At 39.3% G+C, this 22,959-nt stretch overlaps 6 protein-coding genes and 1 pseudogene across 6 annotated transcripts; all 7 read right to left on the reverse strand.

Moving 5' to 3' along the window:
- Positions 1 to 791: 791 nt before the first annotated feature.
- LOC108891844 (olfactory receptor 51I2-like) lies at positions 792 to 1,727 on the reverse strand. Its single transcript, XM_018689175.1, has one exon. The coding sequence runs from the start codon at positions 1,725 to 1,727 to the stop codon at positions 792 to 794; it is 936 nt and encodes a 311-aa protein (XP_018544691.1).
- Positions 1,728 to 5,172: 3,445 nt separating this feature from the next.
- Positions 5,173 to 6,123, reverse strand: LOC108891843 (olfactory receptor 10A6-like). Its single transcript, XM_018689173.1, has one exon. It carries the CDS (start codon positions 6,121 to 6,123, stop codon positions 5,173 to 5,175), a length of 951 nt encoding a protein of 316 aa, XP_018544689.1.
- Positions 6,124 to 8,966: 2,843 nt separating this feature from the next.
- On the reverse strand, positions 8,967 to 9,893 carry LOC108891842 (olfactory receptor 6N2-like). Its single transcript, XM_018689172.1, has one exon. It carries the CDS (start codon positions 9,891 to 9,893, stop codon positions 8,967 to 8,969), a length of 927 nt encoding a protein of 308 aa, XP_018544688.1.
- A 1,532-nt stretch (positions 9,894 to 11,425) lies between these two features.
- LOC108891841 (olfactory receptor 11A1-like) lies at positions 11,426 to 12,350 on the reverse strand (annotated as a pseudogene).
- Positions 12,351 to 15,311: 2,961 nt separating this feature from the next.
- Positions 15,312 to 16,282, reverse strand: LOC108891852 (olfactory receptor 11A1-like). Its single transcript, XM_018689181.1, has one exon. The coding sequence runs from the start codon at positions 16,280 to 16,282 to the stop codon at positions 15,356 to 15,358; it is 927 nt and encodes a 308-aa protein (XP_018544697.1). The 3' UTR covers positions 15,312 to 15,355.
- A 1,971-nt stretch (positions 16,283 to 18,253) lies between these two features.
- On the reverse strand, positions 18,254 to 19,255 carry LOC108891840 (olfactory receptor 6N2-like). Its single transcript, XM_018689171.2, has one exon. It carries the CDS (start codon positions 19,238 to 19,240, stop codon positions 18,254 to 18,256), a length of 987 nt encoding a protein of 328 aa, XP_018544687.1. The 5' UTR covers positions 19,241 to 19,255.
- Positions 19,256 to 21,664: 2,409 nt separating this feature from the next.
- Positions 21,665 to 22,606, reverse strand: LOC108891846 (olfactory receptor 6N2-like). The gene has a single exon (XM_018689177.2). The coding sequence runs from the start codon at positions 22,589 to 22,591 to the stop codon at positions 21,665 to 21,667; it is 927 nt and encodes a 308-aa protein (XP_018544693.1). The 5' UTR covers positions 22,592 to 22,606.
- Between the last annotated feature and the right edge of the window lie 353 nt (positions 22,607 to 22,959).

Consider the following 22,959-nt stretch of genomic DNA (forward strand, 5'->3'; position numbering starts at 1 on the left):
GTAATATTGGTTTACTTCCACCAGAGGGTGCTCTAACCTTAAATGTACACCCATCAGCCACAACATTAAAGCCACTGACAGGTGACGTGCTGGGAAACCTTGGCTCCTTCATTCACCTGGATGTTATTTTGACACGTACCACCCACCTAAACACTGTTGCAGACCAAACACCCCCCACCCCGGCTGAGCCCCAGACAAGCCCCAGCCCAGGTTAACCTCTGGGTCTTAGGTTTCACATCATGTTGGAGCTTTACGCTGCATCATGAGACACTATTTCATAGAAAATATAGTTTGATCGTGCACGGTGGTGATGTTTATATGTTGTCTTAAACATCTCTACTTTAAGTTAAAACTCATGTTGTATGTTATGTATTATAACTGCTACTTGTAGTTAAATATGATCACTGTTGATAAATAAAAACAGTTGATAAATTCTCTATATCACAGTCTGTCAGAGGGAATTTAAACGTAATGAAAAATCTTAAGAAGCCCAGTGTTTTAGCTTGTTTTATTTCTCAGACAGAGAGAATATACAGAGAGGAATTAAGATTTCAGATCAGCTGTGGGTCAGATGAACTGTGAATTTAATCATTCATGCTCAGCCTGTGCATGTTAAACCTTTAATGTGAATGTTGCACATATACAGTGTTAGCTTGGCTTTTTCAGACATGTCCATATATTTCAAATGGATGTAACAAACAACAGACTACAGGTAAATCTGAGGCAGCATATTCAAGAACAGCAGCTGCAGGCTTTTATTTGTTGCTCTTATTATGTGCACATAATGGGCCTCATCTCTGCCTTATGTGAATCTTCACATATCCAAAAATGACTCTTCTGATCTGGGGCAGTTTCAGGCCGTAAACCAGAGGGTTATTGATGGGGGGAATGATCAGAAACTCCAGAGATAAGACAACAATGACATATGTATTGACTTCACTAAAGTTAAGACTCAGTGGAACTTCGCAGAATACTGAGATGCAGAAGTTCACATATGTCACTATGTGAGGCAGACAGGTCTGTAACGCCTTTCCTCTGAATTCAGACGAGCTTCTTCTGCAGACAAGTACAATATGCAGGTAGGAGTACAGGACAAAGAACAAGGGTAAAAAGATTGATGGCACAACGAGCAACTGACCTACTATGTTCATCACACTTTCTTTCACACAGGACAGCTGCAGCATAGATAAGAAGCTGCAAAAAATGTGCAGCTGATTACCACACAAAGGCACACTGCTGGACTGATAGAAGAAGATGCTAAAAATACACAGAGGGTAGAGCACGGCAAAAATCAGAAGATATCGCACCATCCTCAACGTCATTTTACTGTGATAGTGTAAAGGCTGGCAAATAGCAACAAACCTGTCATAGGCCATGACAGTCAGAATAGTCAGCTCGTGTCCTTTGTAAGTGTGAATGATGTACATCTGGATGAAACAAGACGGACGGGAGATGAAATGAGTGTCAGACAGTATGTCCATCAGAAACCTGGGGAAGAAGGCGGCTGAGCCGTACACAGAGTTCACAGACAGACAGCAGATAAATATATACATGGGCTGATGCAGAGACTTCTCCACACACACTGACAGAATAATGACGGCGTTAACACAGATTATAGTCATGTAGATCAACAGACACAGACTGAAGGACAGATATCTGAGCCGCCCCTGGTCTGTGAACAGAGAGAACTCAAAGTAAAAAGGAGTCAGGCTGTTGTTGCTGCTCATGTCTGAGCCACAGCCGTGAGAAAAGAGAGGTGGAGGTACAGCTAAAATGTTCTTATTAGACGTCCTACTTTAACACACAAGACATAAAACAAGTTTAGAAGCTGCTCATCTGCAACAGCTGTGCCAAATAATATTCAGTACAACTGAATGAAATAGGATTAAAAAATAAGCACTGCTGTACAAATGTAAAGAATAATCAGCTACACCCACATTTCCACTGAACACTGAGCAACCTTTACAGTTTAACATGTGCCACAGTCTTCTATGTATGGACGATACACATATCAACCAAACAGTCTGTGATGAGTTCACAGACAGTGAGACTGTAGGATCATGCAGCTTCTCTCAGTCTGATCCACACTGAGGCCGTGCTCAGCTAATAAACTGTTCTGCTGAGGCTACAAACCAGGTCCAGAGGGAGGAAACTCCACCCACAAACCTAACACCATGTCATCATTCACCCCTGTGTTTTCTTCCTGTTCAGATGATGTGAACTGTAGGTAAAGCTTTAGTGTGAAAATATACATCTCATATGTCCATACACATCAGCATTTACTGAAGTCCTACTGACGTTCAGCAGCAAATACTGAATATTCTGAGATTATTAATTACTGATGCTTTCTACAAACATTAGGAGGAAATGTTTGGATGAATCTGACACACGGCAAAAATATTCCAAAATGTCCACACCCACACACACACACCTGTATATCTGCTCCTTCAGAGCTCCATCATCATGGTCTTACTTTAATATGGAATTAAAAATCACAGGAGACAGGAAGTGTTTCTTTTATCAAAGTGTGACTGAAAACACTGGCTGTTTTCTAACGTACTATTCATGCTAAGTCTGACGTCAGTTAGTATGTAGTGTGTTCACACTGCGTAGTATGCGAATTTTGTGTACGCGAGAAATGCCCGGATGTATAATAAATCAGCAAGAATTTCAGAGTATGCACCGTGAGCTTACTCGACATACTCAACTGCCCCACAATGCATTGCGTTCTGTCAGACTGCGTACAATGACAATATATAAGAATCGTAATAATAATAGTAATAATAATAACTGATTTTAATGAAAGAGACCTTTTTCTTTTCTTTCTTTTTTCTTACTTTCCCTCAGTCTTAGCAGTTCACATCACATTAATTTACTGGGAGCTAGCAATCTGACTGAAACTTGATGTGTTAATACTTACTTCTGAGGGAAATCCAGAATTGATGTATATCTGGATAATGTACCGCAGACGACGAGGCGATGTGAGTGACAGCAGGTGGCTGAGGCATAACTGAAGCCTCGGACCCAGGATACCGCCGGTAAACACGGCAGGCCGGCCAGCGGCTCTGCCCAGATCTCCGAAAACTTCAGAGCAGATTTATAAACAGGAGTTTATAACACTAACTGAACACAAATTATAAATCTATATGGCAATATTGTCGCCTAAAAAAAATAATCAATGTACTAAAAGGACAGAGAAACGATCAATAAACGTGAAAAAATCTTTGCTTTAAATCGCCGCCAGTTGTCGCTGTTGCCGCCGGTGGTGTGAAATGCATTCTGGGATACTGGTGGTATGCTTCAGTGTGAACGGTCACGCTCATTTAGTAGGCAGTATACAGTACATACTGTTTGAGTGTGTAGTAGGCAGAACGTTAATATGCGGTTTCGAACACAGTCACAGCCTCAGCTCACGGACTCTGCTTACTTCCTCTGATCAGCTGTCCAACCAATCAGCTTTCGCTACGAACTCACTCAACCAATCATGTCGCTGCTGGCAAATTTGAAATCTTAAATCTCTCATTTCAGTGCGAGCTGCAGTGAGCGGCATGAACTACACTCAGCCCGTGAGTGTGTGTGTGTGTATACACTGCGCGGGTACGGTTTTAGCCGAAGCCGGACTCTGATCACCATCTCTGGATCCCAGCCCCGGCATGCAGGAGGAGACCGCGGTGAGACCAGGTCCTGAGCAGCGGCTCTCCGGCCGGATCTCCTGCGGTCTCAACATCACCTGTCTCTGGCTTCTCCGTACAAATCAGCTGCGCTCACCTCAAAACCCTGGACGTGCGTCACCCTCCGTCTCACCGTCAGCGACCGTTGCCGCCGCCCGGGCCTCCGTGCTGCCGCCGCCGACACGCCCCGTCACACCCACCCAGCAGAGGCCACTCAGCGTCCTCTGTCCTCCACAGCCCAGCCCCGCTCCCAGGTAGGCCCCACACCCCACAGACCGCAAACATCCGGCTAAAGTGTGAGGAAATAAGTGAATGAATATCAGCCTCCAAATCCACTATCATCCACATTATTATTACCCGGCGTTACATCTATTTGTGAGCATTATGATCTATAATGAGTTGATTCCAGGACACTGTGTGTGTGTGCGCTAAAACTCCATTTATACACTAATTATAGTCTCACCCATTCATTTCTAATGACTGATACAGGTTCAATAAAACACACAAAACCTAATTAAAAATCCTCAGAATGTGTTTAATCACAGGCTTATGACAAACAGGGGAAGTTAACTGTAAATGGCTCAGATTTGACCAGAACACAACAGAAGGGTTTAACATGTGTGACAGCACCAAGTCTTTCTGCTCTGAACAGCCACTGCTCTCCTTCCTTGACCTCTGAGCGTCGCCTTCAGGTGTCCTCCATCACCTCCTGTTCATGTTGTGTTTGTAAAAGTTTGTAAATTTCATGCTTTGAATGAATATATTTGAAACGTCAGGCCGGTCTGTGACCATGAGGCTGTTGTTTGTAACATACGGTCGGAGAGGTCAGTTGTTATATATTTGGAAGTTTAGTTTTTGTTCAGACTTCCAGTCTCCTCTGCTCCATCACTTTCTTTTCTGATGAGTTCAGGCGTCATGGTATTTTCAGTGGCTTTTCTGTTTGGTCCTTAAGGCTATTTCCCTGCTTCACATTTGTTCCTTTCTCATGCAGTTCTGTCCTCAGCCTCCAAACCTGTGCTTTAGCTTTACTCTGGAGACTCTGCGGTAAACAGCACTGAAGCTGTGGGGGCGAACCATCGTCTGCTCTGTTTTGTTTTATTTCAGGGAGACAGGTTTAGTGAAACATTCGCTTGGTTCTGTTTCACCTGTGGTTTGTTGGAACTTTTCTTTTGCTTGTAGCTTTGTTTCACCATGAAGTTATCGCCTCTGATTATTTGTCATTTTCTGTAATAATGAATTTCTTTACTTAATTTATGAATCATTTATGAATGAAAGAGGCATCATACTTATACAATACAATACAATATCAACATATAACACAACACGCACTCTGTTTTCTGACATGGCAGGTATGTGCTTTTAGATTACAAAAGAAAAAGGTATTAACAACTGAGCATCGTTATGAGACTGATTCAGATCAGTGTCAGCAGTTAGGCCTAAAGATTATACTGAACCATCTACAGTATAAACAGCTCATGCAGTGTTATTATCACTGAGGGGTTTAAAGCTGCATTGTTAAAGACCCACGTGTCTTTAACAATGTAAAAATCACTTCTTTGATTTGAGGCAGGTTCAGGCCATAAACCAGAGGGTTATTGATGGGAGGAATGATCAGATACTCTAAAGATAAAACCACTATGATGACTGGGTCAACTTTATCTGCTTCAAGTCGACTCAGTGACAGCTCACAGAAGAGGGAGAAGGAAAAGATCACAAATGTCACAATGTGAGGGAGACAGGTCTGTAACGCCTTTCCCTTCAGTTCAGACGAGCTCCTCCTGCAGACGAGCAGAATGCGCAGGTAGGTGTACAGGACAAAGAACAGGGGGATAAAGATGGTTGTTATAGTCACTATGCGACCTGCTATATTGTTTGCAGTCGTGTCCACACAGGAGAGCTGAACCACAGACCAGTTAGAGCAGCAGATCCTGTGCAGCTGATTTCCACACAGAGGCAGTTGAACAGTCAGATAGAGACAGACGCCACATGCAAACACAGGGTAGAGCACAGCAAAAATCAGAAGCTGTATCACCGTCCTAAAGCTCATTTTACTGTGATAGTATAAAGGCTGGCAAATAGCAACAAATCTGTCATAGGCCATAATGCCGAGAATAGTTAACTCACAAGATGCATAAGTGTAAATAACATAGATCTGAATGAAACAGAACGGACGGGAGATGAAATGAGTGTCAGACAGTATGTCCATCAGAAACCTGGGGAAGAAGGCGGCTGAGCCGTACACAGAGTTCACAGACAGACAGCAGATAAATATATACATGGGCTGATGCAGAGACTTCTCCACACACACTGACAGAATAATGACGGCGTTAACACAGATTATAGTCATGTAGATCAACAGACACAGACTGAAGGACAGATATCTGAGCCGCCCCTGGTCTGTGAACAGAGTCAGCTGAAAATAGAGAGGAGTCAGGCTGTTGTTGCTGCTCATGTCTGAGCCACAGACATGTGTCCTTCAAAAAGAGAGATGGATACGAAAGAATAAAAGAGTAATGGAGGATAGGGGATAAAGAAAGGAGAGGAAGAAGTAGAAAAAGAAAAACTGCCTAATTCAGCAGCTGGACAAGAAACATCCCAAATCTAAACGTAGCTCACGCAGAAGCAGCTAATATCAAGTATTTACCACTGAGCTTACTTGTCTAAGTCTGCATATAAAAACCACATCAAATCAACGAGGCAGCAGAGGACGTATTATAACACATATATACAACATTGATGTCTTAATGTTGACAGGATGCTATAGTAAAATGTATCATCTCTTACACTCATGTTCAGATTAGTTTGTGGTATTACTGCAGGATTATAATGAAGCACAGTCTACATATCTGTTTCAAAGATCCACCATCGCAGCAGTTAATCACCCAACAAAATACCAGATTTCAAGGTTCAACCAAATAAAGAATGAAAACATTCTGAGTGTAACAACATGAGAAAATCAGCTTATTAAATAAGAGCGTTGACAGATGAAGCCTCTTCCCTGTTGTTGTGGTTGAAACTTTATCTTCGTCTGCTGCTGGGCAGCGAGCAGCCTCATGTACAGACAGGGTTTCAGTGGGAGGTAAAGCTGCACACCTGACTTCATCTGTGCTCTATTTACCATATTAATCCTGGGTGGGTTCTCTCTCTGGGATCAAACAGCCTCAGAAACTTTCCTCTGAGATTCTGCTCCGTGTTGACATGACTGCATCACATCATTTCTGCACGTGTGTCATGGTGAATCATCATGCTGGAAGGAGCCATTCAAACATGTTCGACTGTAGTCGACAGATTATCAGCCTGGATGATTATCGGCTCAGAGCATTTTTCTGATAATCAGTATCGGTCATTTTTTTGGCTTTGATGCAGCCGCCTCCGTCTGTAGTCACCAATAATTCACTTGAAGTGAAACTGTAAATCATCTGTTCTGAGTGAGCGTGTCTTCAGTGAAGTCTCTTGTAGCCGCCGCTACAACATGTGTACAGTAGACATAAAGTTGGCGTCTTGTTCGTAGCTCAGGTAGAACTCACCTGACACCAGAGCAGAGAGAATCAGAGCAGCCAACAGAAACGAGTCGGCCTGCCTCGCTCTGTCCGCGTGCTCCGGTCAGTTGGTTCTGTGGTTTGGTCATTTTAAGACCAGATCTGGTTGTAAATTTGACAGCCAGTGACTGATGGAGATATTTGATTTATTTATTCATTAATATTTTCTCTGACCTTCGTAAGAAATGCTGCTGCACTTTTTGTTTTAGGACAGTTTCTCTTTCAGTTTTGTGTTGCTCAAAATTTGGACCCAAATATATATTGGTTCCAGATATCGGTTATTGGTCTCTTGATTACTAATAATCAATATCAGCCCTGAAAAACCATATCAGTTGACACAGTCAGTTGTGATTATAAAGGGATGCATGTGTCAGCAACAACGCTCGAATAAGTCTGTGACATCCTGGTCCTTCAGTTTGAACTGCTGTATTCTGAATCATCACTCACTCTAATAGGGAAGTGTTGACTGAGTTCATATCTATAAAGTCTAATAAAGTCTAATCTATAAGTAAAACGACCATATCCTCCTGAGAACCAAGGGAAAAAAGTGTCTTACAATTTCTGTTTTTTTGTGATTTCCTATCTATTTGGGCCAAAAAAAACACCTTACAATTTAATTTTTTTAAAATATATTTTTTATTTTAATTTCACAGCATGTCCATTGTAGAGGACAACAGGACGATATCTGTGTGAAAATAGAACTAAATTTAGAAAACAAGAAAAAAGGAGCAGATTATATCTTTGGCTTGGAAGGGTAACTCCAAATACTTAAGAAAGATAAAGGTAAACAAAATGTCCATTATAAAGGACATAAATGAATGGGCCGGGTCTCAGGAGGATATAATGGTCATGACATGAGGTGACCGTTTTCATTACTAACACATCACCACTGCATATTATCACCACCTCCTGTTTACTGTACGTCAACCTGTAGCTAATGCTGCAGTTAGACTGTTCACACAGATTATAGATTCCATCCAACCTGGCTTCACTCCACTGACACACAGTGAAGTTTATATCTTACTGTGAGATTTTGCTGGTTATATCACTGAGCTCTGAATCCTGTGTCAACCTGAGCGCAGACACAAACCCAACAGTTGGGCCTTTAAAGCCACTGCTGCTGGAGGAAAAGTGGCCTAAGCCTTTGCTATGAGGAAACAAACACTTAAAGCAACTCTGTGAAATGTTAAATATTAAATATCAATACTGTGCATCTATATTATTGTAGGCATATGAGGCTTTATTAAATGTCCAATATCAGTTTTTGGATATTCATTCAAAATCTATTTTCCATATAAATTTATTTTACATATATTTATTCCAGCCTGTTCCATAAGTGGTCTCAGTCACTGTATATTAATGAATTCCATGTATTTTTAAATGACAAATTAAAACACAGTAGAAGAAAAGAGTGATCTGTGACTAACTCAGGGCAGCAGGACATTTAAGATGTCATTTCCAAAAAAATGTGAATCTCGTGACCATTCCAAGCTTAATCAATGAAACCAGAGCTATTCATATGAATATACAATATTCAAATAATATATCAATATTACCTGTATATATTATACTTCAGATGGAGCTGTTTACAGATGAAAACCAAACAATAAAATGTGTTGGATATTTAAGGAAATTCAGTGCAAGACGTGATGTTGAGGTTCTTTACTGTGAATTTGTCATTGAACAACTGATAATGCATTTAAAACATCCCATTATTACATTACAGAGGAGATGTCTGGACATTTGCTTTAATACATCAAATCATTTTAGCTGGAAAGAACAGCTTCTTGAGGTGTTTAGAAATTTCTTTCATTTTTAGTCCATACATGATTGGATTAAAGAGGGGATGATACATTACTATTTGTAATGTCATTATTAAACGCACAGTTTTTGGAAAATCTGATTCCAGTTGAACTGTAACAACGTCATATGCACACAGACAGGAGAAGTTGACTAAAACTATCAGGTGAGGTAAACAGGTCTGTGCAGCTTTTTTCCTGACCTCTCTACTGCTTCGATATGATATGATCAGTATCCTGGTGTATGTGAACAGGATGAAGAGCACAGGGAGAAGTGCGACATTCAGCAAAATGACCATGTCATGTATAATCTGCGCACTTGAGACAACACATTGAAGTTTGTAAACTGTATTGTTACAAAAAATTGATTTCAAAGTGAAGCTGCAGAGTTTTTTATTAGCACTCAGTCCAGCTGGTACTGCAACCTGAGAGGCAGGAAGAAGCCAAGCAAAAAACAAGAAAATACTGACAGTAGTTTTCCTCATGATAGTTGGATATTGCAGAGGTTTACATATAGACACATACCTGTCATAGGCCATGGCTGCCAACAGTAGGAATTCTGAACCACCTAAAGAGTAAAATATATGAAACTGAAAGAGACAGGCTGAGTAAGATATGATCTGTTTCTCAGATAAAAAGTCAACCAGAAGCTTTGGGTAAATAACAGTGCTCAAAAGAACAGAGTTCAGCAACAAAGCTGCAATGAAAATGTACATGGGCTCATGGAGGTTTTGGTGAGTCCAGATCAGGTACACAATGGTAGAATTACTGCAGATTATCAGAATATATACTGTAAATATAACCAGAAAATAAAGATATCTGTATTTCTCAACTTCCACGTGCCCACCAAGAATTACATAGGTTACATTTAATTCATCACCCATTAATAAATCTTATGAGTAGAAGAGGCAGATTATATAACAGGCAAATGCAAGTAGAAATTTATAATAAATACTGAACACTCTAAAAATCGAATCAACATGTAACCTATACTGGAGAGTTTCTTTTTCATTTACCGTTACCTGACTTTGAAACACACTGAGTGTGTTCCTCTCCAGTATTCAGAAAGTAAACTGGATGAGTCTATGAAGTGTTTTTTTATCAGACTGCTTCACCCTCCATGGATCTCATTAAATTATTTTCCAAGAGTTGCTAATATGTAAAGAATGTCATAGTACTTAGAAGACTAGCTTTGGTGTGCACGAACCACAGTTTGTTGGCATTTACTCTCTAGAGCATAAACTAAGCTGATGATGAATCTGTGAGAGTTTTATCCCCATCTGACCTGACTCAGTAAATTCTGTGTGAGTTTCCAAAAATGCACTGTCAAACATTCCCCTTAGATCAGCTCAGCAGAGTTCACAAAACTCTTAAATTCGCCAGTGTACAATCCCAGAGTGCTTCAAAGGGTCAATTACAATCCCTGTTCCTAGTTCACTAAGATTTTCTGCCCCAAAGACTACAGACCAGCTGAGTGAGCCTGGTGTGGAGATTGTTTGAGTTCATCATTCTGTCATACCTGACAGACTGTACCACCCCTCTGATGGATGCAAACACAGACACCAAGACAGACTATTGCACTGAAGTGTTTTATTTTAAAGCAGTTCTTACCCATTGACACATTGACTCCACCAGAAGTCTGAAGGTGTCCTGCGATGTTAGCAGCAGAGACCTACAGCCCACAGATGCTGATTGTGATATGAGGCATTTGGAGGCCAAGTCAACACCTTGAACTGTTATATATTATATATACATATTCCTCACACCATTCCTGAACAAATGTTGCCGTGTGGCGGGGGGCTTTATTCTGCCATCGGGGGTGTAGGGTTGTGGTAGGTGGTTCGTGTCAAAGTAACATGCACATGAGTTCCAGGAGCCCAGGGTTCCCTGCAGAACATGAACCATCACACTGCCTGTGTTGGCTTGCCTTCTTCCCATAGTGCATCCTGGTGCCATCACTAATCCTTGCACCTCACATTGTAAAACATTCTGGTCTTTATTGCTTAGCAGCAAATTCCAGAGCAGAAACTGATCCTGGCCATCACTGACAATCAAGTTATTTATCTAATCAGTGAAGGGTTGTCATGATCAATATGTTTTTAAACGGTCAGTTATAAACATTAACTATTAACTATGGCCCCAAGGTGGCTGCGTTTGTATTAGTGTTTGTTTGTCAGTAATATTAAAACAAGTATTTGACTAAATTAAATTAAATGAAAATGTCTTAACAGAATCAAATTATGTTAAGAAAAATATGTTAGTGATTTGACCAACTTCAGTCATCAGGTTGTTAATGCTGATGTCTCTCTTTACTCCGTATCAGTCATACAAACAAATTCTCACATTTACCACTGTTGAACACTCACAGATATCACTTCTCTGCATTACTATTACAGAGGAAAGGAGAGCTGATACATTAATTCATTTTGGCTCGGCAGAGCAACTTCTTGAGGTGTTTGGAGATTTCCTTCATTTTCAGTCCATACATCACTGGATTAAAGAGAGGATGATATACAATCACTTGTAAAGTCATTATTAAACTTATAATCTTTGGAATATCTAATTCCAGTTCAATTACAAGAACATCATATGCACACAAACAAGAAAAGTTGACTAAAACTATCAGGTGAGGTAAACAGGTCTGTGCAGCTTTTTTCCTGACCTCTCTACTGCTTCGATATGATATGATCAGTATCCTGGTGTATGTGAACAGGATGAAGAGCACAGGGAGAAGTGCAAGATTAAGCAGTAAAATCAAATCACGTATAATGCGTGCTCTTGAAATCACACATTGAATTTTGTAAACTGTATTGTTGCAAAAGATCCCCTTTAAAATATACCTACAGATTTTTTCATTGGCAGTCATTTCAGTTGCCACTGCAAGCTGACAAGCAGGCACAAGCCAAGCTAAAACCAAGAAACCACAAACAGTAGTTTTTCTCATGATAGTTGGATATTGTAGAGGTTTACATATGGACACATACCTGTCACAGGCCATGGCTGCCAACAATAGGAATTCTGAGGCAGCTAAAGAGTAAAATATTTGAAACTGAAAGAGACAGGCTGAATGAGATATGATCTGTTTCAGATAAAATGTCAAACAAAAGCTTTGGGTAAATTGCAGTACTGAAAATAACAGAGTTGATTAACAAAGCTGCAATGAAAATGTACATAGGCTCATGGAGGTTTTCATGAATCAAAATAAGATACACAATAGTAGAATTACTGAATATAATTAGAATATAAACTGTAAATATGATGAAAAAATAAATATATCTATATTTTTCCAATTCTACATACCCACCAAAAGTTAAATATGTTACATTTAATTCATCATCCATTAAGGTTGTCAAAAAGAGACAGATAGTATAAGTGGCAAATGTTAGAAATAACTGAGAAAAGCTGTTTCTGAATTAACAGGTAACCTGCACTAGATACAGTCTTTTTTCATTTGCAGTTATCTGACCTTAAACACACTTGGAGTGTGTTCATCTCCAGAATTAAGAACATTAACTAGTTGAGTCTGTGGAGTGTTTTTTTTCTTACGCTGCTTCATCCTCCATGGATCTCATTAAACTCTTTAGGAAGAACTGCTAACACAAAAATAACGTCATCAAACTCTGGAAGCCTTGACTTGTAGGCTAGGTCGGGAAAATGCAGGAGACCCAGAGGCCCGGTCCAGAGGTGGTCCAGGTCCAGGTGGATGATAAGGTTTCAATTGAAATTGTCTAAGGGTTTTTGACAACTAACCTGTTTGGTTTGGTTAACACCAAACCAAATGTGTTTGCCCACTTAGTATGGTTCATATGGGCTGGTTAGAAAGCTGTCAGTTGGAGTAAACAACCACACAAAGACCATTTGAAAAGATGGTATTGGTCCTCTCCCAAGCAGGCTCTGATGTGGTTCGTTTGTAGTCTGAAAGTAAACCAAGTTCCTGGGCCACATAGTAGGGGGACTGAGGGCATCACCACTAATGCTTGCCATAGTAGTGTCTTTCAGACCATTGTTTTGGTTTTCCTACCCTTCATTTTGTAGTTGTGGTTCACTCTCACTGCTCTTATCAATGTTAGACAGACAGATGAATTTAGAGAGTATGTGGAGCAATTAGCAGTTAAAAGTGAGATATATCTGTCCAGTGGCCAGACACACAACTCCAAATGTTTCTCCATTATTTGTTAAATGTATAAATGAGCGTGTGTTCACACTTTCGGTAGAAACAATGCGATACTTTTGAAGTTAAGTTGGACACTATGGGGTCACAGAAATCTTGCTAATAGTCAGTGTCAGTTATTCTACAAGGGAAAATTTGAGTGTTTTCGAAATGTGACAAGTCCACTACCAAAAAGGGCCCTAAAGGCTGTTCATGGGCATCCTTTCAACTACACAAGGTTGGGATATTCTGGGCCTCTTACCTTTGTCAATTAGGGGTGACCACCTTGTTTTAGTGGTCGTTGATTATTGTAAAAATGGATAGAGGCCTTTGCATTGGTTGAGGGTTTTCCATTAAGTTTTGAGTGCCCTTAGTTCTCCACTTAGATCAGCCAGTGTGCGTCAGAAGAGGTAGATGGCTGCATTTATACAGTGCTTTAGGTGCTTTACAATTTGTGTCTTATTCACCTGTTCACACATTCTCACACTGATGGCAGTGAGCTACCACAGGCCCAACTATCAGGAGCTTTTCGGGGTTTGGGTCTTGCTCAAGGAAACTTTGACATGTCGATTGAACCACCAGCCCTTTGATTAGTGAAGGCCCACTATTGTTTCTGAGCCACAGGCACTCCAGCAAGAGGTGTTACAATGTTAACACTACAGAGATAATACACCAGAGGAGACCTGGTCTAAACATGTAAAGGGCCAGTATCCTAAACTGGGTAAGCAGTTACCCAGCAGATATATGGTATTGATCTGACTGCTAAAGTGGTACAGCTTAGCTCCACACTGACGCAGAAGTAGCCAGTCTTCGACAGAGGCCTCTGTTCCTCACACATTCCTGCAGGGGGCAGACTGTGAGGCTACAGCAACATGCCCTGATTCCCCAAACAGTCTTGTGGCTGGTACCCATATGACATCAGAGTAACCTCAACTCCCAGAAGGCTTCACCATGTTCTGCACCAACCAGTTTGGCTCGACCAAGTCTGACACTGACAAAAGCTTTCAACCTTTCCCACATACTCCAGTTTTATATTTTACTAAATTAACTGTCAGACATATAAAGTATTACAACCTTAAAACGTGTTAAAAACCTGCTTGAGTGCTGTCAGACAAAGTTTAGCTTTAAGCAGTACAGGTGGTGACTGACAGACATTTTGTACCTCAGGGCTTATTGTAGCTGTATGTGCTTGCTGCTTAGACCACTCAGTACTACAGACTTGTTCAACTTGGCTGCTGCTGATACCATACATGCATACCATACATACATACCATGCTCTCATACATACATGCTTTCCCACAACAAATGCTGAACTGCAGCCTGTATGCTGTAGAATGCCAGAATGTTTTGAGAAGAAAAAAGGGGGAGAGGGCCCTTTACTGGCCCTGTTATTAATAATGATAATTGTGGTATATTTGATATATGGATATGGATCTCTCTCCAACAGCTCTAAACATCAGTATATATATGTTAGCTGTCTTCCGACCTTACATTTCTGAAAAACAAGAGAGAAGGGAGGGAAGGCGCTCATCTCTGGCACCTACAGATTTATGTTTCACAAATTTAAGTTCTTAGCTGTTAACCTAAACATGAACCCAAAGACTGGAGTAAACATAGATAAACTTCAGACATTCCAAGAAAGTAAAAACCATACATGGAACATTCTGTACACCACAATAATAATAATAATAATAATAATAATAATAATGATAATATTGGCAAAGTCACCTTGCCACTAGCAGAAAAGCAATGGGCTCACAATAACATTTTTTATTTAGTGTTGACATTTTCAGGGTTTTTGAAAAATTACAGCCAGTTAGTTCTACATTGTGGAAGATAACATCATCACTCCTCAATGGATAATATTGCAATTGAAACAAATCCTCACATTAAATACATTTCACAGAATCACAGATATCTCTGCATAATTTTGACAAAAACAATGACTGTACAACAGGTATCAGTGCCTGCTTATAAGAAAAGCAGTCAATCCAAATTTTTACGTATGTATGACAGAGTTCAGTAACAAAGCTGCAATAAAAATGTATGTAGATGGAGCTTTTGGAGAGTCCAAATATATATGATCACAAAATACAGAAATCTGTGTATGATTCTACGTAAAGAGGAAAAAAGTATTGGTCAGATGGTAGTGCTGTAAAGAACAGAGTTTCCATTATGTACATTTCTTTTAATGAATCAGATCATTTTGCCTGAACAGAACAACCTCTTGAGGTGTTTATGAATTTCTTTCATTTTCAGTCCATATATAATTGGATTAAAGAGAGGATGATACACAATCAGTTGTAAAGTCATGATTAAACGTGCTGTTTTTGGAAAATCTGATTCCAGTCTCAGTATAATTATATCATATGTACACAATAATGAAAAGCTGATTAGAACCAGCAGGTGAGGTAAACAGGTCTGTGCAGCTTTTTTCCTGACCTCTCTACAGCTCCTAATGGATATGATCAGTATCCTGGTGTATGTGAACAGAATGAAGATCACAGGAAGTATGGCAATATTTACAAGCACAACCAAACCATATATATTTAGTGCACTTGAACTCACACAGTGTAGTTTATAAATTATGTTGTTACAAATGATTCCTTTTAAAGTAAAGTCACAGAGTTTTTTATTGGCATTCAGTATAATTGGTACTGCAACCTGACAAGCAGGGATAAGCCAAGCTAAAAGCAGTAACATATTGATGATTATTTTTCTCATGATAATTGGATATTGCAGAGGTTTACATATAGACACATACCTGTCATAGGCCATGGCTGCCAATAGTAGGAATTCTGAACCACCCAGAGAATAGTAGAGAAACCACTGAAAGAGACAGGCTGAATAAGATATGATCTGTATATCAGATAAAAAGTCAATCAAAAGCTTTGGATAAATGGCAGCACTGAACAGAACAGAGTTCAGTGACAAAGCTGCAATGAAAATGTACATGGGCTCATGGAGGTTTTGTTGAATCCAGATGAGACACACAATAGTGGAATTACAGCAAATGATTAAAATAAACACTGTAATCATGATGAAAAAATATATATACCTATATTTGTTCACTTCTACATACCCATCAAGAGTTATATATGTTACATTTAGTTTATTATCCATCAAGGTTTTGTCAACAAAATGTAAAGAACTTGAAGTCTCTTTAAGTATCACATTATTAGATTGTCTTTCATATACTTCTACCTGAGCTTGACATGCACTTGTATGTTTGCTGAAATCTTCCAGTAAATACAGGAATGCAAAATACAGAAAGTGAACATTTAGAGTCTGTGGAGTGGTTTAAATGGCCTGCACCTCTCCATGGACCTCATTAAGACCTCCACCAAGTACCACTATCATCTAAACAACTTCATTAGGGCCTGAGCAACCAAGGCCTCAGGCCCGGTGAAATTTTACGTTTTATGGGTTCTGTGCATGGGTGTAGCAAAATGGCTTGATAGCGCCCCCTACAAATTTTCAAACACCCCTTGCCATGGGGCAATGGTTAGGTTTGTCCTAGGTGGACAAAATTTGGTACGCACATGTAGCATGTTCAGACGTACAAAAAAGTCTCTGGATCCCTGCCCTAAACTCAACAGGAAGTCAGCTGTTTTGACAGGAAGACAAGGAAATGATTGCCCAGATGCCACCTCAAATTTGTTCTGACAAGGAACACAGCGTCAAATGATATTTATATGTAAGTGCAGTATCCAATGGTCGCAAAAGGTGCGCAGATGCCACAATCGGCATCCTGCCAGCACCCCCATGGACGCAAGGTTGGGAGAGCCCGATCAACAACGCTTGCCGCTTTAATTTGTTAATTTGTAACATTGAGGCTGATGCCAATGTCTTTAGTTCTGCAGTTACTGGGTCATCAATGAAGGTGTAACATACTTTATATATTTCATTTTGTATGCACCTGACAACTTGTAGTTTTGACCTGATGATGTTGTTAGCTGAAGTTTTCTGTCTATTCTGGTAGACTATGTCTATGTCTGTCTGTTCTGGTAAGGTTTTCTGTTTTCTGTCTGTCTATCTACCTATCGATAGATTGAACTGAGCCCTTAAAAATGTTGATTTTAAATCATAAAATTTTGATGGAGAAAATGAAATTATCTGACCACATTGCTCATACATGCATGATGTGAGGACGGCATGAATAGTAATGTAAAACAACAAGGAAAAAGTAGCCAGTTTTTATCCTTACAGATACAAATACAGATATTATACAGATAGGATTGTAACACAAAGCCATTATGTGTAATATCTATATAATGAATACAAACTTAAACATCAAAATAATATAATTTTTCAGCAAAGTAGTTTTATATATAGTCAGGCAGTCTAATATGCCCATGGACACGGTGAGTTGCACTGTGGGTACAAACTTAGCCCCATTTTTATTTTGACTTTCCCCCATATGTTGGAAAATATCTAAATATGAATAAATAAAGTATGCTGAATTTCATGGGTGTACAGACAACTGTAACTGGATTAGTAGGTTCTTAAGTGTTACACTTCCTGTCAGTCTACTGTACATTATACAATTATGAAAGAGTTTGTTCATTTGCTGCTAGTTTTTTAATAATTATGAGATAGGGAGTTATACTCCAGCCCAGTGTGACTGTGTGAAAGTGCTTTGGTTACTTTATTAGATATGAGCTCAACATATAAAACTGACCTATGAAGTCTGAAAGAGAGAGAGCATCAAAATTATTTTTTTTCTCTATGATAAAGTGAAAAGCTGCTTTGTCTCAGACAGTATACAATTTAAAACAGTCAAACTGGCGAAGAGCAATATAACAGATAAGAAAACTGATCTTCAGTGTAGTGAATGTACAATTTTGACACCTTAATATACAGTGCACACTTCCTTAATACACCAAATGATACTAATACGAATGACATTATGGACTATAGGGTTCTACTTGGACAGAATCACTGTAAAACAAACAGCTGACTAGCATAAAAAGAATCAAAGTATCATGCTGGATTTTAAGTAACTGTAGCAAAATAAACTGTCTAATGTTGAAACAGATGAGTCACAAACATCTTTTTTTTTCTTAAATACCAATTTCAAGAATCATAAAAATCTCATTTCTGTGGTATTATAACAGACGAAACAACTATACAGTTGTTCTCTTTGTTGGTATGTAAAGTCAGATTATCTAGGCAGAACAGTCTTTTGATGTGTTTAGAGATTTCTTTCATTTTGAGTCCATATATGATTGGATTAAAGAGAGGGTGATACAGTATCACTTGTAAAGTCATTATTAATCGGACAGTTTTTGGAAAGTCCGATTCCAGTTTCACTACAATGACATCGTATGTAACCAAACAGGAGAAGTTTATCAAAACCAACAGGTGAGGTAAACAGGTCTGTGCAGCTTTTTTCCTGACGTCGGCATGACTTCTGTACGTTATTATAAATATCTTTGTGTATGTAAAAAATATGAAAAGCACAGGGAATAGTGAAACATTTAACAGAACTATTACACCATACACAGATAGCGCTTGTGAAGTCACACAGTGAAGTTTGTAGACTGAATTGTTACAAAAGATTCCTGTCAAAATGTAGTTACAGAGTTTGGTATCAGCACTCTGTGCAACTGGGAATGCAATCTGACAAGCAGGCAGAATCCAGGCCAGACCCAGGAAAATACTGACAGTTGTTTTGTTCATGATGGTTGGATATTGCAGAGGTTTACATATAGATACATACCTGTCATAGGCCATGGCCAGCAACAGTAAAAACTCTGAACCATTTAAAGAGTAATATAGAAAACACTGAAAGAGACAGGCTGAATAAGATATGATCTGCTTATCAGATAAAAAGTCAATTAAAAGCTTTGGGTAGATAGTAGTGCTGTAAAGAACAGAGTTCAGTAACAAAGCTGCGATGAAAGTGTACATAGGCTCATGGAGGTTTTGTTGAATCCAGATAAGGCATATGATGGTTGAATTACTGCAGATTATTAGGATATATACAGTAAACATGATCACAAAATAAAGATATCTGAATTTGTGCAATTCTACATAACCATCAAGGGTTATAAAAGTTACATTTAATTCATTGTCCATTATAATTATCACAAAATAAATACTACAGTATAAAACAGGCAGGTTATCTAACAGGCATACATGAATGGAAATGGTTAAAAACAAGTCTCGGATGATTGTATACAACCTGTTTCAGAGTGTGTACTTTACAGTTACCTGCACTTAGTGTGTCTTCACCTTCAGAATAGAGAAAGTGAGCTGTCCAGCTCTGAGGATTGTTTTAATCAGATTGCATCACTGTCTCTCTACAAAGAGCTACTAACATGCAAATAACTTCATCAAGGCCGGTACGCAGGAGCACCAATAGGGAGAAAGGGTGGGTACTTGATGTTTCAGGAGACGTAGCACCTAGAGGCCCTTCAACAGACCAAGTATAATGTTACATTTCATGACCTCTATGTTGCCATGAAGGTCAGAATTTGCTATAGAAATGTCAGTATCCCATCGTCTCACAGGGGTACCCCAAGGCTCGGTGTTGGGGCCACTTCTCTGCAATATACATCACCTCACCTTACTCGAAGGTCTCCCACTGTACTGAAGCTCAAGTGTTGTTCCCAAGCTTGTGGGCATTGTACACTCTGCCCCCTCTCAAAATGCCTATAGGACTTCCACAACCTTAGATCTCCAACAGGGTGAGAAGTGTACCTTACCCACCCTTACTGTTTGAGTGCCCCTGTCCCAAATCATAACGTTCAGAACACCCTCAACAGCTTGCAACGTTAACTCTGCACATGTTATTCAACAGAGTCACTTTTCCATGGACTTGAAGCCCTGGGCAGCACACATACCACATGATACTGCTGGTGATATTGGTGATGCATAAGAAGATAAATCCTACTGACTCACACCACCATGAGGTTGGTAGTATTAATTTTTATCTAAATATCTCAACTACTGGATGGATTGCCAGTGAAATATGTTTTCACACATTCATGTTCCCCAGGAGGTCAGTTGCAAAAACTTTGTTCCCTGGCCTTTCATTCTGGCGACATCATCAGGTCACTGTCCAATATTTTGGTTTTGAACCAAATGCTTAGAATCTATTCACATTATCCTCAGCTGCACTTAGAGTTTAGTGCTAATTTGCTAAAATGAGATTGCAAAAAGACCAATCATTAGCATCACTACATTCAGTGCAGCATTGCACCCCCTTAAGTCTTGTCATGTGCAATCGTGCAGTCGCTCTCTACTTTTTCAAGATAGCGACGTGCCAACATTGTGCCTGACCACACCTCATTGTAAGACCAGTATGCCCATGCATTTGCTATTTAAACAACATGGGTTTTGGAATGGAAAATGACAACTGCATTGACTGAAATGAGCAAAGACACTTGCATTGCACTTGGTGTTCAATCATGCTCACTTTGCCTCTTAATGCATCGGTTCTATTTTTAAACAGCTTGTGTCTCTGAAGCTTGAACTTCACTTGTGATTGTATAGTAGTGCCTGTAATCAGTAGAAATCGACATTTAATGCCCCATTTCATTCGTCACAGACTTTTTCTCAACACATACAACAAAAGTTCTGCGATCACGGTCACTGTGTTTTAATTCAGCTAAATTCATGATATAGTTGTTCACATGTACATGTTTGTTTCTCACCTTACATGTTGGACCTAGTGTGAAACATGATCACGGAACATGAATAGGCATCTGTGTGACCCAGCAGTCATTACAAAAGCACTACATTATTATCAACACATCGTCTGACAAAATGAACAAAAGTCCAGGTTGATGACAGCGGCTGTGCTGTGAGATTGGCTCTACTGACTTAAAAGGAGAGGTGACAGAGAAGGGGTTGTCTTATTCAAGTACAGCCACAAAGCATCCAAACAAGCTTCAAATGTGCGTTCAATTAGCTGTTAAACAGGCAATGCACAAGACAAAATGATACTAATGGAAATGACTGATTAAGGTTCAGTTTTGCCACAATAAGACCATTTAAGACCAATACACCTATGCATTTTCTGTTTAAACAATGTGGGCATATATAAGTTTCCAGAGTGAATTTTTGCAAAGAATTCCTTTCAAAGTCAAACTACAGAGTTTTGTGGTGACTGCTACTGTCACCACAATGTGACAAGCAGGCAGAAGCCAAGCTAAAAGTATTAAAATACTGACAGTTGTTTTTCTCATGATAGTTGGATATTGCAGAGGTTTACAGACACATACCTGTCACAGGCCATGGCTGCCAACAGTAAGAAATCTAAACCACCACAACCCATGCTAATATGAATGTCATTCCTGGTAGCAGGTTTCTTTTTTTTTAAACATGAAATATGATTGATTAATAAAGTGTTAGCATAATATTGAAGGTAAAACTTAATAAATAAATCTTGACATTAAACACCCTCCAAGAACCAGACATCAACCAAGAATAAAGCAAGAATCAAATCTCAAATCTCTTCAGTATTATTAAGCCTATAAAAGCCTATAAAAGAATAGGTCAGCTCATTTTAGCTGGACAGAACAACCGTTTGAGGTGTTTGGAAATTTCTTTCATTTTTAGACCGTAAATGAGTGGATTAGAGAGAGGATTATACATTATTATTTGCAAAGTCATTACAAAACGGGCTGTTTTTGGAAAATCTGAGTCCAGTTTAACTATAGTGACATCATAAGTAAGCAAACAAGAATAGTTGATTAAAACCAGCAGGTGAGGTAAACAGGTCTGTGCTGCTTTTTTCCTGACCTCTCTACAGCTCCTAATGGATATGATCAGTATCCTGGTGTATGTGAACAGAATGAAGATCATAGGAAGAAGTGCAACATTAAGTAGAACAACCACACCATATATAGATGTCACCTGTGAATTCACACAGTAAAGACGGGTGAGTGAATTGTTGCAAAGAATTCCCTTCAAAGTAAAACTACAGAGTTTGTTATGAATATTTAGTGAAACTGGAAATACAACCTGACAGGCAGGAAGAAGCCAAGCTAAAACCAGCAAAATACTGACAGTAGTTTTCCTCATGATGGTTGGATACTGCAGAGGTTTACATATAGACACATACCTGTCATAGGCCATGGCTGCCAACAGTAAAAACTCTGAACAGCTTAAAGAGTAAAATATAAAAACTTGTAAGAGACAGGCTGGATAAGTTATGACCTGTTTTTCAGATAAAAAGTCAATCAAAAGCTTTGGGTAGATGTTGGTGCTGAACAGAACAGAGTTCACTAACAAAGCTGCGATGAAAATGTACATAGGCTCATGGAGGTTTTTATGAATCACGATAAGACACACGATGGTGACATTAGAACAAATGATTAGAATATAAGCTGTGAACATAATTGTAAAATAGAGATATCTGTATTTGTGCACTTCCACATGGCCGTCAAGAGTTATATATGTTACATTTAATTCAGCATCCATTAATATAGTCAAAAAATAAATGTAACCGAATGAAACAGATTAGAAAACAGGTAAGAACAAACACAGTGTCTCACTCAGAAGACTGAGACAATTTACAACTCGCATGTACAAATGCACCTTGTGTGTGTGTTCAAGTGTGTGCAATGTTTTTATCAGACTGTCTCTCCCTCCATGGATCTCATTAAACTCTTCACTAAAGCATTACTAAGACAACAGCAGTGTCATCAAACTTTGGAGGCATGAGCCCACAGGTAGGGGCCCCAACAGTGCAGGGGGAATTTTGAATGTTTCAGGGGGCCCAGAAGTGGACTCGGGTCCATAAACATGAAAATGTTAAGTTGCTGCTTCTCAAAGATTTGCCTCACAAA

This window comes from Lates calcarifer, linkage group LG1 (assembly GCF_001640805.2).
Source record: "Lates calcarifer isolate ASB-BC8 linkage group LG1, TLL_Latcal_v3, whole genome shotgun sequence".
Taxonomy (NCBI): Eukaryota; Metazoa; Chordata; class Actinopteri; family Centropomidae; genus Lates; species Lates calcarifer.